Source organism: Xenopus laevis, chromosome 8L (assembly GCF_017654675.1).
Source record: "Xenopus laevis strain J_2021 chromosome 8L, Xenopus_laevis_v10.1, whole genome shotgun sequence".
Classification (NCBI taxonomy): Eukaryota; Metazoa; Chordata; class Amphibia; order Anura; family Pipidae; genus Xenopus; species Xenopus laevis.
Window position 1 is genome coordinate 134,773,975 of NC_054385.1, and position 22,941 is coordinate 134,796,915.

General features: G+C 47.5%; 2 protein-coding genes across 4 annotated transcripts; both read right to left on the reverse strand.

The window, feature by feature from the left end:
• Nucleotides 1-600: 600 nt before the first annotated feature.
• fam189b.L (family with sequence similarity 189 member B L homeolog) lies at nucleotides 601-12,641 on the reverse strand. Of its 3 annotated transcripts, none has more exons than XM_041573857.1 (12): nucleotides 10,315-12,641; nucleotides 9,555-9,611; nucleotides 8,870-8,980; nucleotides 8,288-8,416; nucleotides 7,790-7,897; nucleotides 7,515-7,675; nucleotides 7,321-7,420; nucleotides 7,153-7,237; nucleotides 5,713-6,258; nucleotides 5,370-5,435; nucleotides 3,339-3,592; nucleotides 601-3,032 (listed from the first exon to the last, which is right to left on the reverse strand). In XM_041573857.1, exons 1-12 carry the CDS (start codon nucleotides 10,588-10,590, stop codon nucleotides 2,868-2,870), a joined length of 2,058 nt encoding a protein of 685 aa, XP_041429791.1. In that variant the 5' UTR covers nucleotides 10,591-12,641; the 3' UTR covers nucleotides 601-2,867. The 3 variants fall into 3 exon arrangements, with proteins under 3 accessions (XP_041429791.1, XP_018087071.1, XP_041429792.1); XM_018231582.2 differs by having other exon boundaries at nucleotides 995-3,032; nucleotides 5,713-6,261; nucleotides 10,315-12,632; XM_041573858.1 differs by lacking the exon at nucleotides 9,555-9,611 and having other exon boundaries at nucleotides 995-3,032; nucleotides 5,713-6,261; nucleotides 10,315-12,629.
• A 3,408-nt stretch (nucleotides 12,642-16,049) lies between these two features.
• On the reverse strand, nucleotides 16,050-22,858 carry scamp3.L (secretory carrier membrane protein 3 L homeolog). The gene is given in 9 exon segments (NM_001093419.1): nucleotides 16,050-16,892; nucleotides 16,970-17,090; nucleotides 19,740-19,841; nucleotides 19,986-20,145; nucleotides 20,309-20,437; nucleotides 20,542-20,665; nucleotides 21,616-21,750; nucleotides 21,830-21,907; nucleotides 22,768-22,858. Coding segments are annotated over 9 exon segments (1,047 nt in total). The 5' UTR covers nucleotides 22,822-22,858; the 3' UTR covers nucleotides 16,050-16,748.
• Nucleotides 22,859-22,941: the final 83 nt, after the last annotated feature.

Sequence of the window (22,941 nt, forward strand, 5' to 3'; positions counted from 1 at the left end):
GATAATCAGAGGCTCATTTTTGTAGGATTCAGAAACTCCAATAAACCTAAGCTTATTATGTGTAGATGTTTTCTCCAGATCATAAATTCTAATTGTAAGTCTTTTGTTTTCTTTTCCAGATCATCAAACCTAGTGGACGCTGAGAGTTTATCATCTTGGATTCCAGAGACAGCTTCTTGAAGATGTTGAATCTTTTTTGTCAGGAGAGGTAAGTTGAACTGATAGGGAATTTATGTTGTCCAATAGCTTTATCAATTGATGTTGGACCCATTGCCTAGGGTGCCCTTACCACGTTGCTATTAGGGATGCACCAAATCCCCTTTTTGGGATTCGGCCAAATCCCTGAATCCTTCCAGGAAAGGAAAAGTTCTTCCCACCCCTAATTTACATATGCAAATTAGGATCCAAATTTGGTTCGGCCAGGCACAAGGATTCAGCTGAATCTGAATCCTGCTGAAAAATCCTGGCCAAATTCTGAACCGAATCCTGGATTTAGTGCATCCCTTCTTGCTATTAAGAAGCTTTAGACTGGGAAGTCAATTGACTATTTATTAATTAAAATGAAATAAAATAATGAGAAAATAACAGAGCTTTAGGTATATCTAGTTTCCTCTTGTAATTGAAGACTTTATAGAGGCTGTGTGTAGAGGATAGGTATCTTGGCCTCTCTGTGAGCAAAATCAGACAAATTGAAACTCATTCACATCCCCAACTCCACCAAAGCCAAAGGATAGTCACACCCTAGAGAAAGTCCCAGCCTATCAAGCTGAAGTCACTTGATGATGAATAGAAATGTCTAAGTAAGAAGTGTCCTGTAGGTGTCACTGTAGAGCAAATAATTATACTAAAGGTGTCCTGTAGGTGTCACTGTAGAGCAATAATTATACTAAAGGTGTCCTGTAGGTGTCACTGTTGTACAAACTTGTGTGACTCCAATGTCTGACCTTTATTTCCAGGGTCTGAAACCTGTTCTAACAACCGGTGTCAGTAAATTGTTATTCATAGTCTCTCTTGCCCATCACAGGTCTGTCTCAATCACACAACAGAGTTTGGAGATAGACTTGAAAGTAACAACATTTTATACAAGACAGTCATTGTTTTGGTCAGTTGTTGCACTGGTCCATGTGTGTTTATTTATTACACAACCCCGAGTCCAGAATCATTGTTAACTCTTTCCATGCTACATGGCTCATAACTTCAGGAACAACTCTGTTATAGAATATTACAATTGAGAATTCTATAGTTGCTTCTGTTCTAGGTGTAACCCTTTCACACCTGTACAATCAGATGACACTCACTTTACCTGGTGTATTAACTGTTTGCAGTCCAGTGGAGCTGACCCTCTTTGCTTGTGAGAGATGCTGGGAACTGGGATTTATAGGTCAGTGGCTCCCCCTAGTGGCCAGGGAGTAGTACAGCTCATGGCAATTCCACTAGAAACTCAAACAAGCAAAGCTTTGCAGCAACAAATAAACACTTTATACTGTATATACAGATGATCTAAACCCAAGTGTTACTCACACTCAAAAGTGTCACTCACAGACACCCATTACTCCACAAAAACCCAAGTATTATTTTATTTACCCAAGTGTAACTTACCTGATCGCAAATGTGACTCATTCACACCCATGTTTTAATTGGTCACACCCATTACCCAAGTCTTATTGTATTTACCCAATTGTTACTCATCCACACCTGTGACGCAGACAAGCCCAAGTGTTATTGGATTTAAGCAAGTGTTACTCACCTACACATTCCATTCAATCCTTCAGATGAACGTCCCTCCAGCTCTCCATTCCCTTCTTCACATACACACACCCCTCCAGTGATAAACTTCCCTCCTGCAGACGCAAACCAGCCCCCAACCCTCCTGCACCCCTCGCTCTTCTTGTTGGAACTCAGCCCTCCAGCACATTCGCCCGCACTCGACTCCATCTTGCAGGATTACACTCCCCCCTGTGTCCAGCAGAACAGATTGCCCCCCAGTTACACATTCCCAATTCCAGACACATCCCATCCAGTAACCCTTCTGCCCACACTCCAGGATGATATCTGGGACCAAACATTGTTGTAGTAATTATTATTATTGTTATTATTATTATTATTAAACATACTGAGAGTAACATTGTGCAAGAGGTAACAATCCTGGGGCCACACACACCCCTTGAGGGCCAAGTCTGTGCTGTGATTAACCCTTTTTGTGCTCAGAGTGAAAGCAAAGCAATAAATGAACATGCAAAGTAAAGTGTCAGAGACTCAAGTGCCATGTGCTCGTATAGACACACACTTGGGCACATACTGGTGCCATTCCCAAAGGTACTTCCATCCTATTTTGATTGAAATTAGCAGCAGCCTGGACCTGGCAGTGATACAGGGCTCTCCCAGCAGATTATGTTCATGGACACACCAACGCATTGGGTACTAGGGCCATTACTGATGCACTATATGTAAATGAGCCCAATGCTGCATTGTGGGTAAAACATGGTGACCTGTATCCCACTAGGCCCCCTTGCCCATAAAAGCCTTACATGAGACATGACTTATAAAATAATACTGAGCAAGTGACTTTAGTCCAGTCAGTCCATGGCACCAGCACCAACTAGGGAATAATTCCATGTAGGAACCATTGTTACTATGAGTGGGACGTCTGGGAATAAATGTCTGTAAGGTAAGTGGAATATTGTGGTTCCCAATTTTACAGTCCAGGGGTGGGACAGGCCAGATTGTCCGGCTCACTTTGGCCCTTCCTACACATCGGCATGCGAAGTTCCCAGGTCCCAGACAACGCTCTCCAGATATAATGTCTTGCTTTCATGTTGGCTAAAGTTCTTGGCACCCCCTGGTTGGTGCATCAGTAGGACCTCTCCTCACACTGTGCTCTCCTTGTACTCCGTGGTCAGGCTGTGAGGACGAGAGGGGCCCCTGCGTCTGGTTGAGAGGAGACGCCGAAAGGACGAAGAGGAACTGAGATCCCCACAACTCTGCAAAAATATCCCCTCCTGATAGTCTGATGCCAAAGGGCTCCTGGGTATCTACAAACAGATCCAGAGGAGACTCAGTGAGAACCCTAATGGCAACATAGGCAGAGGGGCTGACACTGGGCAAGGATGGCAGGGCACTGGGTACATGGGCACAGAGATAGTGGGTACAAAGATACAGAAATTGATAGAAAAGGCTGCCATGATACTGGGTACATGTGTAGAATTTAAGGTTGGCATGATACTGGGTACATATGTAGAATTTAAGGTTGGCATTATACTGAGTACATGTGTAGAATTTAAGGTTGGCATGATACTGGGTACATGTGTAGAATTTAAGGTTGGCATTATACTGGGTACCTGTTTGTGGCTCTGACTGGCGCTTTCCGTTCCTTCCTTGAGACTCCTCCTAGAACGCTGCAGGAATCTGGCCACTAGGACTCGGGTACTGCGCCCGCCCTTCAGGTCCCCGAGGGACAAGGTACCACTTTTGGAGAGTCGAGGGACTAGCTTCCGGCTTGCCTGGCTCCGACTCTTCCCTGCCGAGTTTGTACGGAGCAGCGGGAATGGGTCGGTGGGGCTGTGCTGGTACAAATAGGCCTGGGAGGAGATTGCTGGGGGCAAGGGGGAGATAAAACAGGTTATTACCCTCATCTCCAACCTCAGTAAGTGCCAAGTGTCTCTATAAGGATTTACTGACATATTGTCCAGTAATAGACAAGGACCTCCCTGGGTAAGTGGTTCCAGTGTCCCCCAGTACTTGCCCAGGGGTTACCCTTATAACAGGGGGTTCATGAATTAATTGTGTCATTTTTACTGGATCATATGGACAAAGAGACAGAGAGTGGAGCAGACAGACAGACAGACATGAGGACAGTAAGCAGGGCTGCCATCAGAAATCACGGGGCCCCGTACAACAAAATTTTCTGGGGCCCCCCCTCGCCACCTCTCCCTCAGTATGAAGGCCACACAGGCATTAAAAGATGAAGTGCCCCCCTACAAGTTAAAAAAATTACTTTGGTGCCTAGACCCCTCCTACAAGTTTTGGTGGTCAGGTGGTGGTTAAAGAAAAAAAACATGGTGGCCAGGGCCCCACACATAAAAAAAAAAAAAAAAAACAATTAGCCAGGGCCCCCACACATTTTTTACAAAAAAAAAACAATTAGCCAGGGCCCCCACACATTTTTTACAAAAAAAAACAATTAGCCAGGGCCCCCACACATTTTTTACAAAAAAAAAACAAACAATTAGCCAGGGCCCCCACACATTTTTTACAAAAAAAAAACAATTAGCCAGGGCCCCCACACATCTTAAAAAAAAAATAGCAAAGGGCCCCACACATTTAAAAAAAAAAAACAATTAGCCAGGGCCCCCACATATTTTTTTTTTAAAAACTTTTAGCCAGGGCCCCCACACATTTTAAAAAAAAAAAAATAGCAAAGGGCCCCCACACATTTAAAAAAAAAACAATTAGCCAGGGCCCCACACATCTTAAAAAAAAAAAAATAGCAAAGGGCCCCCACACATTTAAAAAAAAAAAACTATTAGCCAGGGCCCCCACACATTTTTTAAAAAAAAACTATTAGCCAGGGCCCCCACACATCTTAAAAAAAAAAAATAGCAAAGGGCCCCCACACATTTAAAAAAAAAAAAACTATTAGCCAGGGCCCCCACACATCTTAAAAAAAAAAAATAGCAAAGGGCCCCCACACATTTAAAAAAAAAAAACTATTAGCCAGGGCCCCCACACATCTTAAAAAAAAAAAATAGCAAAGGGCCCCCACACATTTAAAAAAAAAAAAACTATTAGCCAGGGCCCCCACACATCTTAAAAAAAAAAATAGCAAAGGGCCCCCACACATTTAAAAAAAAAAACTATTAGCCAGGGCCCCCACACATCTTAAAAAAAAAAAAAACTAGCAAAGGGCCCCCACACATTTAAAAAAAACAATTGGTCAGGGCTCTCACAAGTTAAAAGAAAAAAAAAACTGCACGTACCTTAGCCAGGGAGTTCAGATGCCGGTATCTTCAGTTTCTTGTGCTCTGATTCGCCAGTGAAATGTAAGTCCCGGTAAAGGCGCATGGTGATTGGATAAAATAGAAGGGAGGTTCAAACTTCTCCCAACCAATCAGAATGTGGCTTTACCGGGACTTACATTTCACTGGCGAATCAGAACACAAGAAGAAGTCATCGGAGCTCCTTAACTCCCCAAAACATCCGGGCCCGGGACAACAGTCCCCCCTGTCCCCCCCTGATGGCGGCCCTGACAGTAAGTAAGACAAAGAGCAGAAAGGCTGACAGTATAACAGGGACAGACATTAATACAGACAGAGAGGGACAGAAAAAGGGCAAGTGAACCCTGACATCCAGTAATATAATAGGGAGCAGACCTGTATCCATGGACGACAGCGACATATTGTCCTCTAACACTTTACTGTATCCGACATCACTGAGATCTGGAAGAGGCAGGAGTTGGGTCACTGGGGGTGGAACCTACAGACTTGGGGATCAGGGCACTTAGGGACGAGGGGGTATCAATGCCCAACAGATGCAAAATGGGGTCACATTACCTTCTATCATACGTTGGCATCATATGAAGCAATAATAAGGGCGACCGAATGCTGATCAGGAAAAGATACCTCCAACGTATGGGATAGGGGCAGTTTTATTCCATATTTATAAGTTATATATTATATCTGGTCTAACCGGGGTATTTTCTATTCATTCACGCACCTGTGATTAGGGAGGAGCTAATTCCAGGGTCACTGTGGGAGCGGATGAGAAGCCGTGGTGGCACATAAGTGGAAAGGGCTGCAGGCCTCGTATTCTCGCTGTATCTGCGGTGGGGACAGTCTGGGGTCTGGCAGTGTGAACTGTGGTGCAAGGAACACCCTGACCCCCTGCTTTGTAGAGCTCTCCCAGAAATCTTTGCTTTCAGTCGCACCTCTGGAAAACAAGGACCACCAGACCGGCCAATGGTCTCCAGACGGTTACAGCTGCGGGTCACAGCACCAACTACATGTGGCAGAACTTCATCACCAGCACTTGGTGTGGAGCATGAGAAGGATCTGCCTCCCTTGGCATGAGGCAATGGGATCTCCTCGAATGGACCCTGGTGGCTAAGAGTTGGACTCTGCTGGTGGTGTCCACACTGACCACAGTCCACACTGAGACAGTAATCTGCACGGCTGCGTTGGATAGACCGGTACAGAACATAGTCCACAGAGTGGATGGAACCCTGCATCTCCAGGAGAACTGAGTCTTCAGAGGGACTGCTGTCTTCTGAAACACAGAAGGATCCACTGACACCAATGGTGCAAACAAAGTACAGAAACTATAGATAGAAATGTATATTCATTATTTCACAAACTGCCAGAATAAAAGCTCCTTTCTCCATGGCCAGAATAACAGAAACGATTCCACCAACTGCTAGAATGATAGAAGCTCAGCCCTTAGTTTCTAGAATGGTAGAAATTATTTCACCAACTGCTAGAATGCTATCCCTCAACTGTCACAATCATTGAAAATCTTCAACTAACTGCTATAATGACTGAAAAATCTTCCCTCAACTGCCAGAATCATTGAAACGCTTCCACTAACTGCTAGAATGACTAAAACCATTCCACCAACTGCTAGAATGGTTGAAACTCCTCTGGTAACTACAAGAATTGTAGACACTCTTCCACCATTTACTAGAATGACTTAAACCATTACGCCAACTGCTAGAATGGTTTAAAATCTCCCCTCAACTGTCACAATCATTGAAACTCGTCCACTAACTGCTAGAATGTCTGAAACCATTTCACCAACTGTTAGAATGGTATAAAATCTTCCCTCAACTGACAGAATCATTGAAACTCTTCCATTAACTGCTGGAATGACTGAAACTCTTCCACCAATTGCTAGAATGGTTGTATCTCATTCTTAAGAGTTTCCGTCATTCTGGTAGTCGGTGGAAGAGTTTCAGCCATACTATCAGCTGTCAAAAGCACAGAAACACCTTCAAGTCAAGAAGATTCATCAGAGACCTTTTTCAGATTCTGTTTCCTTCACTCTATAGAGACCATCGCACACACTCCCGCACCTCATTTGCACTGGCATGTACTGCCCTTCTCTATACAACAATGGAGCGGCATTTATACACACGTCTGGTTCATTAGATGTTCTACTCACCATTGCCACTGTGTCCGGTGGAATCGATTCTGTCAGACACACTTAGACAGGAGACCTCGTTGACCTGGGCATCAAACAAGGTTGCCTGGAACAAGTGGACATGAGCTAAGGATACGGTGCAATTGCACAGAGATGGATTGTTTTCATTAACTCCCTTTAACAACCTACCTGACTGTCCTCCCGGATTCCCATCACGCTCTCATATGAGGGTGGGAAGTCAGTTGGGTACAGAGGGATTGGGCTGTCCATGGAGCCATTATAAGTGATGCTGTTAAAGACAGAAAGAGGTTCTGGGTCAAATCAATGGAAAGATCACGTCTCTATGGCATCGTCCTTCCTCCATTTTTCTGATGCCTTGTTACCTCTGTGCATCTGTCTCAGAGCTGCAGGTGTATTCTGGAGGGTAATAGGGAGGCGGAGGCACAGGTGGGACAAACTCCTCACACTCTATCATACTTTGCAAGATGGTGTCCTGGGGTGAAATACACTCCAAGTTGGCCAAGGTGGCACTTCGAGGTGCGAGCTGAAGGATTGAAACAGAGGTGTAATTATTTGTGTGCTTAAGAGATGTGACCAATGATTGAGATGAATCTCCACACACACAGCTGGTGGTCTGAACACGCGGCCCAGCACTTACTACATGGATCACATCCAATGAGAAGACCTGAATGCAGCAGATGACAGCGGACAATGTGCAGATGATGGTGGATAGGATGGTGAGGCCACAGACACTGAACAACAGGTCCTACGACACACAGAGAGCAAAATGTCACATAGGAACACATACCCCTGGGATCAGGAGACACCACTGCAGTTTAGGGAAGGAGGCTACACCGAGGGACCACAGGAAGAGACCCGAGGAGACAAGATATGGAGATTTAGTAAGAAGAAAAGAAATCAGTGAGGAGTAGATACTACTAGCACAGCTACTACACCTGCCTCGCTGGAACCCTAGGGGCAAGTTTTTGCCCATCCAAGTGATCTAATTAGATTCCACTTAAAGTGACCCTAACGTTACATTGTATCAGCTGTAAGGGGCACGTTTACACACTGGCACCGACTCTTCCCCAATATTTGGTTGTAGTTACAAATGAAGGGAACCCCCAAATGTCCCCAACTTCCCCTCCTGGGTTACCTTCAGGGCGTTGCGGATGCCGTTACACTCGGAGTTCGGATACATGGTCAGAATCTCCACGTCTCTCCGGCAGGACGAGGGCATCTGCTCCTTGGATAACGGGTGGCAACAAACACACCAGTAATTCTCCTTGGGGGTAAAAGGGAAGAAAGGGGAAAGAAACAGAGCAGGACCGGCACTGCTATAGATACTGACCCTCCAACACACTTTCCTAAGTCAGCTTTGTTTTTCTGGGATTTCTGATTTAAAGGGGAACTGAAGGCTGGTGAAACTGAAGTACATTTAGACCAAACAAAACCACTTGAGAAAGAGACAAAGTCAAACGGGAAATAATGTAGACTCCACAAATCATAAACCTGCCGAGCCAAACGGCTTCTTCCCCCGTCACACAGCACAAGAGCCAAGCTGACGCTCTACTGGGACATCAATGCCCGGCTGTTAATGTGCCTCTATTCATGATTTGGGGGGGGTATAGAATTTCAGTTCCACTTCCTGTTTAGCAAAATAAATTGCTGCTCAGGAAACTGGGCCCTATTATTCTTATGGACCCTATCCTGATGGGAAACATCCATATGTACTCACTTTATGGCAGTTGTCCAAGGACTTCACCAACTGAGCATTCTGACAGGACAAGATGGATCCCGCCAGATTCAGCATAACACACAGCGCCGTCAGCAGGGTGAATAACGTGATCTGAAACAGGAAGGGGCGGGGCTGGAGTTATGGGGCACAAGAGATAAATATAGTGCAGCTCTGATCATTCCCTAATCAGGGGCATCTCATGACTTGCCCAGGCCCCTTTACTTTATATAGAGTAGGAAAGTCCAATCACTCCAACTCCGAGCAGCCCGAAAAATTGGATCCCACTAAAGTTTTCATGAGGCCTCATTGGGTCAAAAAGGGAAATGCACATAGGTCTACCCATAATTCCTTGCTGTGGATGAGACTCTACATTTCTTGCTTATATATTCTCTTGCCGGGCTCCCAGTCACTAATAATCCTCCCTTTAATTGTCTCACAAATAGCTTGAACCTTACTGGGCTTCTTTATATTGGGCCTTGCCCCACCACACATGGTGCCAGAAACCATCAGCAGATGTTCCCCTAGAGCTGCTCATTTCATGGGAACCCACGGGTTCTACTAGGCCATGGCAGGTTGGTTCTCTTGAGCTTTAGTGTTGGGTTTATTACCTACAACCTGTGCTGGGAAGCTGATTTATGGATCCACCATTATTTCAGAGGAATATGAAAGGGCAAGTTGGACTCACCATCAATGTTAGGGGCCTTCTCCAGGAAATGCAGCCAATCAGTCCTGATACAGCCAACTGGGCAGTGACAAAGGAACGGGGTTCAGCATGCATTTTGTGGGGGAGGGGGGTAAGGAGGCGGGTAAGGAGGAAAGGTATTGTGGGGTGTTGGGTTTGGGATTCGCAAGGAGCAAATAAAAAATATTACAATATTAAGGGAAAAGGATGATTCATAAGGAAGGGATTTATTGGATGGAAAAATAGGCCAATAGCAGGCCAGGAACATCATGAAGTGGGCAAGAAAGAGGTAGTTGGGTAATAAAAAGGCAGAATGCATCATAGGAGAGAATAGAGTAGGACAGATTAGAAAAATATCCACATTTCGACCCCTGCTCCAACCACAATGTTCTCTTCTTGCTGAACTACCCCAATCACTAGTGAGGAAAAACTCAACCTGCATCCAACCTAACCCAAAAAATATTCCCATTGTAGGATCCGCACCCAACCTGCACCCACGTTATCTCACTCTGTACTCTACTTCTGTGCCCACCTCTGGTTAAAAGGGAATTTTTAGGAGCAAAGGAGTCTGACTCACACCCAAACTTATCCTGCAATGTTTGGCTAAATGTCAACCCAAACCCGAACACACACATCACTAACACACACCCCTGTATTAACCATCTGACCTGTCCACCATACCAGTGGCACCATGAATCCCCACACCTGCTACCCCTTTAAACAGCCTCCAATGCAGTTACCCACTCAGGCTCATGAGACTTACAGAGAATCCAGCCCAGGAAGGACATGAGTGCTTGATCTTCATAGATGGTGTAATAGTTGCAGCCACCAGGCTAAAAGTAACAATTAAGACCCCCAGAATGAGCTGCACAAATCCCAGGGCCAACAAAACATGAGACCAGGTTCTGTGGAGCCTTATCTGAGACAGGCTGCGTGAGGTCCGGCCAGTAAGGGAGAAGCTGGAGTCCGTAGGAGAGGGCATGACTGCACAAGAGGAGAACACCGGGTTCAGAAGCATCAGATTAATGACAGTACTCATCAGAAAGGAGACCCCAGTCTGGGAGAATAAGGGTTCCTCTGAGAAGTTCTTCAGATATCAACAACTTTCCACCTCACAGACGTGGGTCCTGGCAACCAATTGTATGTCATTGGCTTTAAGATCTCTGCATGGGAATATGAAACCAAACTCTAGCATCTTCCATAATGCCCCATGCCCAGCCACGTGCTGCCCTGATAATAATGCCCTGTGCCCAGTCACTCACTGCACTCTGACACCATATCAAACATTTAGAGGCCTCTGGCAGAACTGCTGAGGGAAAGCTCAGGTCCAATTTGGACAAAGATACTAGTCAATATGTTCTTGTCACCATGAGCAGGAAAATCTATTGAAGAACCAAAGAACTTCCAACAGCACTTAGATTCTCTCAGTAGAGTTCTCCATACAACATGGGTCCATTTCCCTTGGGCTGGTGGAAAATGCTGAGGAAAAAAGGACAAAAGAAGAATATGCATCCAAGGAAGGGCGCTCAGAACTCAGTCCAGTCAGTATTATTGGAACAAAGAGCCTGGTCCAAATGCATCCAGTACAATTAACTATGACTTAGTGTGAGTGTTATCTCTCTGGCTCCATTACTGGGAGGGGAGATGGTTGTTGTTCTGTGGACTTTACAGTGCTTGGGTAGAACCCGATACACCAGAGGCCTGGAAAACTTAGAACCTTGGACTTCTTAGAATTATCTGAAGGTTAGTGAGACTGGCATTGGGTTTGGTGTCAGTTGTATGGTTGCATAGCAACAGGGCCCTATATCTACAGTGTAGGCATTGAGTTTGGGTCAGTGGTATCAAACTGACTAAACCCCTGGAAAGTGCTGGGTGTTTGGGAAATTTTATATGATGGTGCTCAGCATGAGGTCCCTTTTCTGGGTCTTCCGAGCTACGAGAAGGTCTTGGGCCAGTCAGTTGTTTCCTGGGTAACAACTGGAAGACTGGAGATGCTGGTGATGTGCAATCAGCCCACATTAGCTCTTACTCAAGGGAAAATCCATTCCATCCATTAGAGACTTTCCCAATATCTGTTGCACGGTCATCCCAGTCTGTGTACCAATGTATCTCCAGTACTGTGTAGGGAGGGATATGATCATCCAACAGTCGGCCCTTCAGATTCAGCAGCTCTCGACCACCCCAGTATAATCCAATATCAGATCCCAGCCACCCCAATATAATTCAATATCAGCTCCCAAGCACCCCAGTATAATAGAATATCAGCTCCCAGCCACCCCAGTATTATCTAATGTCAACTTCAAATCACCCCAGTATAGTCCAGTGTCAACACCCAATCAGCCCAGTATAATCCAACATCAACCCCTGGGCACCCCAGTATAATCCAATATCAGATCACAAGCACCCCAGTATAATCCAATATCAGATGCCAGTCACCCCAGTATAATCCAGTGTCAGCGGTCAGTCCAATCCACTCGCAGCCTCCCTGGCTCCAGTATAAAATGCACGATTGTTGGTCTCAGCAGTCAGACAGGGGCTCACAGCACATGCGCATCACTGGGCTATTCTGCAGGGCTGGGGTATTTTGCAGATCTGGGGTATTCTGCAGGGCTGGGGTATTTTCCAGGGCCGGGGTATTTTGCCTTCTCACTCAATAAAAGCAGAGACAATATTTCTGTCTCTTTTCCTCCGCCCTCAGCAGCATCTCTGCATCCCCCTCACAGCTGCAGCAGGACACAGGCTAAGCCCTTCCTCCTCATTAAGGGCATGCTGGGAAATGTAGTCTCGTAAGGTGGATGTGGAGAGAGGAGGAGAAGGGCACATCAGCACATTTAAAGGGACAGTTACAGTCTGGGCTGAAAGCCTCCTGTACTTATTTCCCATTTCTGCTCCCCCCACCCTCGGCAAATCTATTTCTCTGTCTCCCTGGGGGGGGTGATGAAAATAAATGGTTCGTCCAGGGACTCTGGGTTAGTGGCCCCCACACTGGACGGGGCCCCCTGAATTTAGGACATTTGTATTTTCACAGAAACCACAAGTCAATCAGGGGCAGGTGGAAAGAAAGCTCAGCCCAAGAGCTTGCAGTTCAAGGCTCTCATACAGGGTGTAGGATGCAATTAATGGCTCAGCAGCAGAAAGTGCCTCCCCCGCCCCCTCCTCCCCCAGGACTGACGCCTCTAATGGAACATTTAGGCCAAATCCGCTCGCTCTTCTCATGTTTCACTCGGCAGCGGAACTTCCAGCCTCATCAATATTTCATCCCCTTCTGTCCCTGCATTTCTGCTCCCACAATCCCCTGCGGGTGTCAGATCTCTGCAGCTTGTGGGGCACATTCACATTCTTCCCATGGGACAATTTCACAATTAGTGCAGCTCACAATAATACCCCATTCCACAAAATACACACATAGACCCACTGTTAAATGACATATTCACACATTCGTCCCTAACCCTCTCCACCCGTGCAGCTCCTCATCCTCTCCATATTTATATCTCCATCCCTGGTACTCTCTATCCTTAAATCTCCATCCCTCATCCTCTTCATCGTTATATCTTCATCATTCATCCTCTCCATCTTTATATCTCCATCCCTCGTACTCTCCATCCCTCATCGTCTCAATCCTAATATCTCCATCCCTCATCCTCTCCATCTTTATATCTCTATCCCTCGTACTCTCTATCCTTAAATTTCCATCCCTCATCCTCTCCATCCTTATATCTCCATCATTCATCCTCTCTATCTTTATATCTCCATCCCTCATTCTCTCTATCCTTAAATTTCCATCCCTCATCCTCTCTATGCTTAAATCTCCATCCCTCATCCTCTCTATCCTTAAATCTCCATCCCTCATCCTCTCTATCCTTAAATCTCCATCCCTCATCCTCTCTATCCTTAAATCTCCATCCCTCATCCTCTCTATCTTTAAATCGCCACCCCTCATCCTCTCCATCCTAATATGTCCATCCCTCATCCTCTCCATCTTTTTATATCTCCATCCCTTACCCTCTCCATCCTAATATCTCCATCCCTCATCTTCTCCATCCTAATATCTCCATCCCTCATCTTCTCCATCCTAATATCTCCATCCCTCATCCTCTCCATCCTAATATCTCCATCCCTCATCCTCTCCATCCTTAAATCTCCATCCCTCATCCTCTCTATCCTTAAATCTCCATCCCTCATCCTCTCTATCCTTAAATCTCCATCCCTCATCCTCTCTATCCTTAAATCTCCATCCCTCATCCTCTCTATCCTTAAATCTCCATCCCTCATCCTCTCCATCCTTAAATCTCCATCCCTCATCCTCTCCATCCTTAAATCTCCATCCCTCATCCTCTCCATCCTTAAATCTCCATCCCTCATCCTCTCCATCCTTAAATCTCCATCCCTCATCCTCTCTATCCTTAAATCTCCATCCCTCATCCTCTCTATCCTTAAATCTCATCCCTCATCCTCTATCCTTAAATCTCCATCCCTCATCCTCTCTATCCTTAAATCTCCATCCCTCATCCTCTCTATCCTTAAATCTCCATCCCTCATCCTCTCTATCCTTAAATCTCCATCCCTCATCCTCTCTATCCTTAAATCTCCATCCCTCATCCTCTCTATCCTTAAATCTCCATCCCTCATCCTCTCTATCCTTAAATCTCCATCCCTCATCCTCTCCATCCTTAAATCTCCATCCCTCATCCTCTCCATCCTTAAATCTCCATCCCTCATCCTCTCCATCCTTAAATCTCCATCCCTCATCCTCTCTATCCTTAAATCTCCATCCCTCATCCTCTCTATCCTTAAATCTCCATCCCTCATCCTCTCTATCCTTAAATCTCCATCCCTCATCCTCTCTATCCTTAAATCTCCATCCCTCATCCTCTCTATCCTTAAATCTCCATCCCTCATCCTCTCTATCCTTAAATCTCCATCCCTCATCCTCTCCATATTTATATCTCCATCCCTCATCCTCTCCATCCTAATATCACCATCCTTCTTCCTCCCCATTATATCTCCATCACTTATCCTGTCTATCCTCAAAACTCCATCCCTCTTCCCCCTCATCCTCTCTATCCTTAAATCACCATCCCTCATGCTTTCCATCCTAATATCTCCAGCCCTCATCCTCTCCATCTTTATATCTCCATCTATTATCTTCTCTATCCTAATATCTCCATCCATCATCCCCTCCATCCTAATATCTCCATGTTTATATCTTCTTCCCTTATTCTCTTTAGGCTAAAATATCCATCCCTCATCCTCTCCATCCTTTTATCTCCATCTTTATTATCTCCATCCCTCATCCTCTCTATCTTTATATCTCCATCCCTCATCCCCTCCATCCTAGGACACATGAAATCATGTACTTTTATAGTTCTGGCACCTGCAGCCATCACTTATGTGCCACACAAACTCCCAATTCATGACTTGGGGCAGAGGTCGTACATAAGGAAAGGGACACAGATTTGGGGGTTACACAGGAGGTTTCTGAGACTAAACTGGTCAGTGGGTGCAAATACACAAGGGGCGTTTCTGTGGTGCTACTGTTCCTCCACATCCTGAAACTCCTTCCAGTGAGGAACTCAATTTTCTGCTTTGCAAATTGTAACCAAATATTGACTCGCTGTAGGCTCCACACACACCCAGGTGTAAACACGAGAGCACACCCCTCACCCACAGGACAGAGAGACTACGAGTGGCCCCTTCCCCTCCTCATGCAAATGTAACACCGTGATCTCCTGTTATTCCCATGTCTACCCCCCCCATCACCCACATGTGCCTATTCCTTGTCCTACACAACAATCCCAGCACTTGCAAACGTACCCCCAAACTCTCCCTCGCACACCCCTCTGTACCCCCAATACACTCCCTCGCACACTCTATTTGTCAGAGTTGCACTCGTCTGCCCCACGTCCTATTAGGGCTAGTCCACACGGGGAGATAGCGACGCGTTTGCGGTCGCGGCGACAAAGCGCCGCGACAGGCGCAGGCGACAGTTTTGTATGGGCGCCTATGTAAAAACGCCTGTGCTAACCACACGAGGCGATGCGCTTTTCAACAGTCGCCTGAAAAAGCCTGGCGAGGCATTTTCAGGCGACTGTTGAAAAGCGCATCGCCTCGTGTGGTTAGCACAGGCGTTTTTACATAGGCGCCCATACAAAACTGTCGCCTGCGCCTGTCGCGGCGCTTTGTCGCCGCGACCGCAAACGCGTCGCTATCTCCCCGTGTGGACTAGCCCTTAAGGTGCAGAGTGTGACAGTTCTGGGGGTAAGTACCGAGCTGCAAGTAACTTTAATTCCCTTTAGCCAAATTTGTTTCAATAATAAATACCATTGACGGAGAAGGAGCAACGTCCAGGCCCCACTCAGTGACAACCAATGAGAACATGAGGCACTCACACTCCTACTCACACTCTTACTCACACTCGGGGCCACGTCATGGATGTTCTACTTGCAAATTGCCCCCTAAAACACGAGGGGAGGGTTAAAAAAATGAACTTGACATCGGTTCCTCATAAACATGTTTAATTTGGCATTCGCTGGGGCTTAGCCCCCCAATAAGCAGCAGATGGGGGGCACGAGAGCCCAGGAAAGAGCGAGAGCTCAGGAACATGCTTCGATAGAGGAGTCATATCAAGGCAGACGTGAGTCACCCCCAGACCCCCACCCAATGAAATGTCGGCTTTTCATACCCCCCCATATGATTCCCCTCAGTGAGTGACAACAAACAGCCCCCCCACAGGCAGAGAAGGGGACAAGACACATTATTACAGAAAACAAAAGTGTGAACAGCAGTTTTAGGGAACAGACACACGGACGCTAAAACCCTGAGCTGAGACACGAGGGCCCACCCCAACATGAACAAAGACACCCCTGCACCTTCTGGGGGCCCTCCTTCCCATGGGCGTCGGATATTAACCAATAGGATCACTCGTCTCCTCCACCAGTTGGGGCAGATCAGATGGTGTTTAGGGATCCCGGGTGAGTGTGGCCCCTGATACAAAGGGGGAGGAGACGACATACACAGGCCACGCCCATGTCAGCCCCAGGGCAGCGTATTTAAAGGCACACACACACATACACAAGCGGGTATTAGTGAACAGTAGGACCCCCCCTGCTCCTTCCTCCGGCTCATGGGCAGAGTCATGTGCTGCGGTGGGCTCCCCTGCATGACTGGGGGCAGAATATGTGCCCGTGTTGTGCCCCATTAGGGCTTGAAGGCATTCTGAGCTGCGCCCGCTGCCACGTTACCCGCTGCCGTACGCACGGCCTGATTGGAGAAAACGCCGGCCGCAAACTCCTCCTGCGCCTTCTGGAAACTGGCGCCGGTCCTCCTGTAAATGGAGTGGATCTGGGGCGGGAAGGAAAGAGTTAATGGAGAACAGGGACTGGGGCACAGAGTAACAACTGGGGGGGAGGGGGTCTTACCCTCTTCAGCATAATGATCCCCAAAGTAGCACAGCCCGTCAGCAACACGGCCACCAGCATCATAAACACCGACACCCCCACGTACCCCAACTTCAGAACCGTCAGAGCCGCGATCCAGCCGCTGAAATGGGAGGGGCAAAAGGGATGGAGAGAGTCATGAGAGATGGAACCCGCTATTAGTTTCATTCTCTAACACTCGTGTGATTGGCCAATTCCTGGAGCTGTATCTGCACATCTGTCTATAATCTATTATTCTTGGACCCGCCCCCTCCATTAGCCCCACCTCCCACCAATTGAATAGAGTATTTCTGCTCCACAGTGGAAATTCCCCACACTGACACCCCGAAACTGTGTTGGGCTCCACACATCTCCCATCCCTACAGGGGCTCATTTATACACATGGGGCAGTAACCATAGCAACCAGTCAGATATTATTCAGGCAGCTGCAAGGAGACCAAAGAAACATCCGATTGGTTGCCATGGGTTACTGCTCAGGTGCAAATGTACAAAGCTCCTTCTCGTCTTTCATTGCATCTGCTCTGCTCCACCCCCTGCATCTGATTGGTGCATCTGATTTAAAGCAACAGTGCATCTTATTAAGGGGAGCAATTTTATGTTTCTCACGTGATTGTGTTTCTCTCCATTTAACCCTTCCATTCAATGTTTCAAATTTCTCAATAGCACCGTTTGACTTGCCTCTTTGCTTAATGTTACAATTAACTCCATAAAGCTCAATGCGGCGCTACAGAAAGTCTCCTCCCATTCATTCACATTGGGGCTCCCCTCTCTCAGACTAGGGCCGGGTCACACGGGTATCTGGGGGCCCCTCAGAACCAATTCTCCAGGTTCAAAGTCCAATATGTAAATATAACGGGGGCAGTGGGAGTGACAAGTCCTGAGTGGAACCAATGAAAACACACAATGGACTTTCCCCACAGGGATTTACTGTATAAAGTGGGCGGTCCCTATATACAGCCACGTGGCACTGTGATTGGCTATTGTGGTGGATTGATCTGTCACGTAAGTAGCGCAGCCAATCACAAGCAGCAAACTGAGAGGCACAATTATGATTTTACATTCCAGAAACTGAGGTTTAAGGGGGGTGGTCAAGAGCAGCGCCCCAAGACTGGGGTATGTGAATGTCCAGTGCAACACCCACAGGCCCCGTACCCCAAATCAGTACAGCCGCACATAGATGGAGGGTAATTGTTTCGTTTTGTTTGTTTAGTTTATATAAACAAGCTGCCGTGTAGCCATGGGGGCAGCCATTGAAGCACAGGATACACAGTAGATAACAGATAAGTACTACTATAGTTTATATAAACAAGCTGCTGTGTAGCCATGGGGGCAGCCATTCAAGCACAGGATACACAGTAGATAACAGATAAGTTACTACTATAGTTTATATAAACAAGCTGCTGTGTAGCCCATGGGGGCCAGCCATTCAAGCACAGGATACACAGTAGATAACAGATAAGCTACTACTATAGTTTATATATAACAAGGCTGCTGTGTAGCCATGGGGGCAGCCATTCAAGCACAGGATACACAGTAGATAAGAGATAAGTACTACTATAGTTTATATAAACAAGCCGCTGTGTAGCCATGGGGGCAGCCATTCAAGCACAGGATACACAGTAGATAACAGATAAGTACTACTATAGTTTATATAAACAAGCCGCTGTGTAGGCCAATGGGGGCAGCCATTCAAAGCACAGGATACACAGTAGATAACAGATAAGTACTACTATAGTTTATATAAACAAGCTGTTGTGTAGCCATGGGGGCAGCCATTCAAGCACAGGATACACAGTAGATAACAGATAAGTACTACTATAGTTTATATAAACAAGCTGCTGTGTAGCCATGGGGGCAGCCATTCAAGCACAGGATACACAGTAGATAACAGATAAGTACTACTATAGTTTATATAAACAAGTATAATGCAGATATTATTTGCAAGAAACAGTAGCTGATGAGTTACTGCAATTTAAACTAATACAATATAATAGATGAGATTGGTATAATCTTGCATTTAATTATCAACACAAAATGTGTAAGTGACTGATGTGTGTGAGGCAGAGGATTGGGGAAATACAATGAAGACTGTGATAGAAATGAAGGCAACACATATTTACTTGCTGGGCAGCTGAGGAGACAACATGTTTAACCCTTTAATGAAATATCCAATCACGATGGTCCCATGGAGCACTAGGGATACACTGATTCCAGGACTTGGTTCAGAATTTGGACTTTTTCAGCAGGATATGGGTTTGGCCAAATCCTTCTGCCCAGTCAGATCGAATCCAAATTTGCATATGCAAAATAGGGGCAGGGAGGGAAACCGTGCGAGTTTTTGTCACAAAACATGGAAGTAAAAAATTAGGATTCGGATTCGGTTCAGTATTTGGCTAAATCTTTCACAAAGGATTTGGGGGTTCAGTTCATCCCTACCTGAAACTCACAGAGGTGTGAAAGTATCAACTGCTCATGTTACCATAACAACTGCCTCGCCCCTTCAGTTTCAGCCAACAGCTACATGATAAGCTCTATGGAACTGCCAATAACCCCTTCCAAATCCCCCAATCCACAATGACTTGAGATGTAAGTGTGAAACAACCCTCATATACCGGCCAATCAGGAGGAGGACGAGCAGCTGTTTTATCTCTTGGTCCTGATCCCCAGAACAAACACCATCCTGAAAACCCACCTATGCAGCCACACCCACTACAATGAAGCCCCACCCATTGACAGAAGCCCCACCCATTACCTGAAGCCCCAGCCGGGGATGCCGATGGCTTGCAGTACGTAGAAGATGTCCTGCACGAAGTAGATGAAGAAGAAGACGAAGAAGTTGAAGGAACTGTCACTCCTGTGGGAGGAGTAAATGAGCATGGGGCGGAGTCAGTGACATAAACTTCATTTAAATAGCACCGGGGGGAGGGGAGACCCTCCAACTGGAAAATAATTGGTAAATCCCACTGTCAGGCTATTACCCCCCATCCCAAGCACCAACCTGAAGGCCTTGTACAGAGGGCGGTACCAACACAGGAAGGAGCAGGGGGTGAAGAGGAGGAGCCAGAGGATGGCCAGGCCAAAGCTTGAACCCTGCGAGCCGTCCACACAGAACCACGTGAGACAGGCCAGGAAATTCAGCAGCAGTGTCCCTGTACTACCTGCAGGACAAACGCAGCGTTACTGGGCGGGGCACCCAGGCGGAATTAGAATACAGGGGAGGGGTCACAGTGATAGGGAGGAACCAAACATTTGTTGAAAGGGGGGGGGACACACATAGCGCTGGGGAGGAACCAAACACAACATAATGGGGGGGGTACTCACACATCCACAGGTAGTACATAATGGACACAGTCTTCTGGAAGTCCTGGGGGATCTCCACGGAAACGTCCTGGAAGAAACAGGGCTTGACGGGGCAGAAAGAGGGCAAAGGGGGCCAATTATTCTGTCGAGCTGCAAGAGAGGGGGGCACATGGGTCATTTGATTGGCTGGGGAGCTCCTCCCTCTCCCACTCTGCAATTTCCAGCCCCCCCGAACATATGTACATTCCCCTTACTGGCAGTGCCCCCCAGTGCCGCGCTCTGCAGCTCCCGCTCCCTGCGGTCCAACTCCTCCGCTTTACGGTTCAGCTCCTCCTGGCGCTTCAGCAAATCCGCAGTTGCAGCCGCAGCGACAGTTTCCTGGGGTACAGAATAAAGACTAGTTAGGTGCAGGGAGTTGAGGCGCAGGGGTAGAAGAGTGGGGGTACAGAATAAAGACTAGTTATGTGCAGGGAGTTGGGACGCAGGGGTAGAAGAGTGGGGGTACAGAATAAAGACTAGTTATGGGCAGGGAGCAGGGGTGCAGGGGTATTCCTGGGGTACAGAATAAAGTTGTGAGCAGGGAGTTGGGGGTGAAGTGGTAGAAGAGTGGGGGTACAGAATAAAGACTAGTTAGTTGCAGGGAGTTGGGGCGCAGGGGTAAAAGAGTGGGGGTACAGAATGAAGACTAGTTAGGTGCAGGGAGTTGGGCGAGGGGTAGAAGAGTGGGGGTAAAGAATAAAGACTAGTTATGGGCAGGGAGTTGGGGCACAGGGGGGATTCCTGGGGTACAGAATAAAGACTAGTTAGGTGCAGGGAGTTGGGCGCAGGGGGGATTCCTGTGGTACAAAATAAAGTTAGGTGCAGGGAGTTGGGGTGCAGGGGTAGAAGAGTGGGGGTACAGAATAAAGACTAGTTAGGTGCAGGGAGTTGGGCGAGGGGTAGAAGAGTGGGGGTAAAGAATAAAGACTAGTTATGGGCAGGGAGTTGGGGCACAGGGGGGATTCCTGGGGTACAGAATAAAGACTAGTTAGGTGCAGGGAGTTGGGCGCAGGGGGGATTCCTGTGGTACAAAATAAAGTTAGGTGCAGGGAGTTGGGGTGCAGGGGTAGAAGAGTGGGGGTACAGAATAAAGACTAGTTAGGTGCAGGGAGTTGGGCGAGGGGTAGAAGAGTGGGGGTACAGAATAAAGACTAGTCAGGTGCAGGGAGTTGGGCGAGGGGTAGAAGAGTGGGGTTACAGAATAAAGACTAGTTATGGGCAGGGAGTTGGGGTGCAGGGGAGATTACTGGGGTACAGAATAAGGGGGTAGAAGAGTGGGGGTACAGTACCTGAGATCCGTAGGAGCCATAGTTTTTGGGCTCAGTGGGGCTCGGTTTCTTTGCTGTTGGGGGAGGAGGGATCTGGGCTGGGGGTGCTGCCGGGGCAGTTTGCCCGATGGGCTTCTCTTCGTACGGAGGGGGCATCTGCAGAATGAGAGCAGCATGGAATGAGCCCCCCAACATATAGACAGTAACCCCCATAACCTGGAGCCCAGGGACTTACCCCTCTGTTGTCGAAGGGGTTGTACACATCGAGGGTGGCATACTGGGAGCTGGGCCGGTGCTCAGTCACTGACGGGTCCTGGGGCAAATACAGACTGTTACCCCCTCAGCACCCACACATTTGCCACCCACTGGCCCCACCCCATTGTTTTGTACTGAGCCAGTGCTAATTATAGAAACAACTCAACAATTCATTCACTTCCAAACACAGTCATATCTGTGGGGTTACTGTTCCTTTAAATGGACATGAGAAGCTCAACGACCCAGTTCAGCAGGGAGTCCAAGCCACTTACAACTCCCTGTACCCAAGTGGCACCAATGCTGGGAGTTGCAGTTGGTCGCTGTGCAAAGTGAGAGTCGTCGGGTGCAAATTGTAGCCCAGATATAATGAGCCAAAGCCCAAAGTGTCAGTAAAGGGGAACTAAACCTCGTGTTACTACTGGTGCCCCACGTACTGACCCCCCTAAACTCTCACTAACTGACCCTTAAATGCCCCCCAAGAACTCCCTGCCCCCCTGTACTGGAGCTTCTCCCCCTGTAACTCCCTGCATCCTGTTACTCCCTACCCCCCTGCAACTCCCTGCCCCCTGTAACTCCCTGCCCCCTGTAACTCCCTGCATCCTGTTACTCCCTGCCCCCTGTAACTCCCTGCAACTCCGTGCGACTCCCCGCAAATCCCTGCGAGTCCCTGCCCCCTGTTGGAGGAGTCATTGAGGGGCCACACTCATTGCTGCACCGCTGCTTCTCACTCATGTAGCGACCCCTCCACTTCCCACAATGCCTCGCGCAGCCCCGGGAGTGTCAGACAGACAATTCCTCCCCGGACTCTCCTCACACACCCGCGGCGGCAGCAGCAAATACCGGCGAGACGGAGCCCCGGGGGGAGGGAGTAGAGTGTAAGCTCAGCGGGGGAGATAATGACACGGGACTAGGCCTCACCTGGAAGGGATTGTCCAGCTCTCCGAACGGATTGTCCCGCTCCGGCTGCGCCATCTCTCCGCTGTCCAAGATCCTGACGCCTCTGATTGGCTCCTACCGGCACCCGGAAACTGCAGAAGGGACGGGCACGTGACGGGGCTTATCATCATGTGACCTCCCTGAGAGACAGCCGGA

Coding starts and splice junctions, on each gene's coding strand:
- fam189b.L (XM_018231582.2), bottom strand. CDS start 10,590: ATGAGTACTGTCATTAATCTGATGCTTCTGAACCCGGTGTTCTCCTCT. Junction 7,898..8,287: donor GCATCCGCAACGCCCTGAAG/GTAACCCAGGAG, acceptor TGTGTGTCGTAG/GACCTGTTGTTCAGTGTCTG. Junction 3,593..5,369: donor GCTGTCGTCCATGGATACAG/GTCTGCTCCCTA, acceptor CCTTGCCCCCAG/CAATCTCCTCCCAGGCCTAT.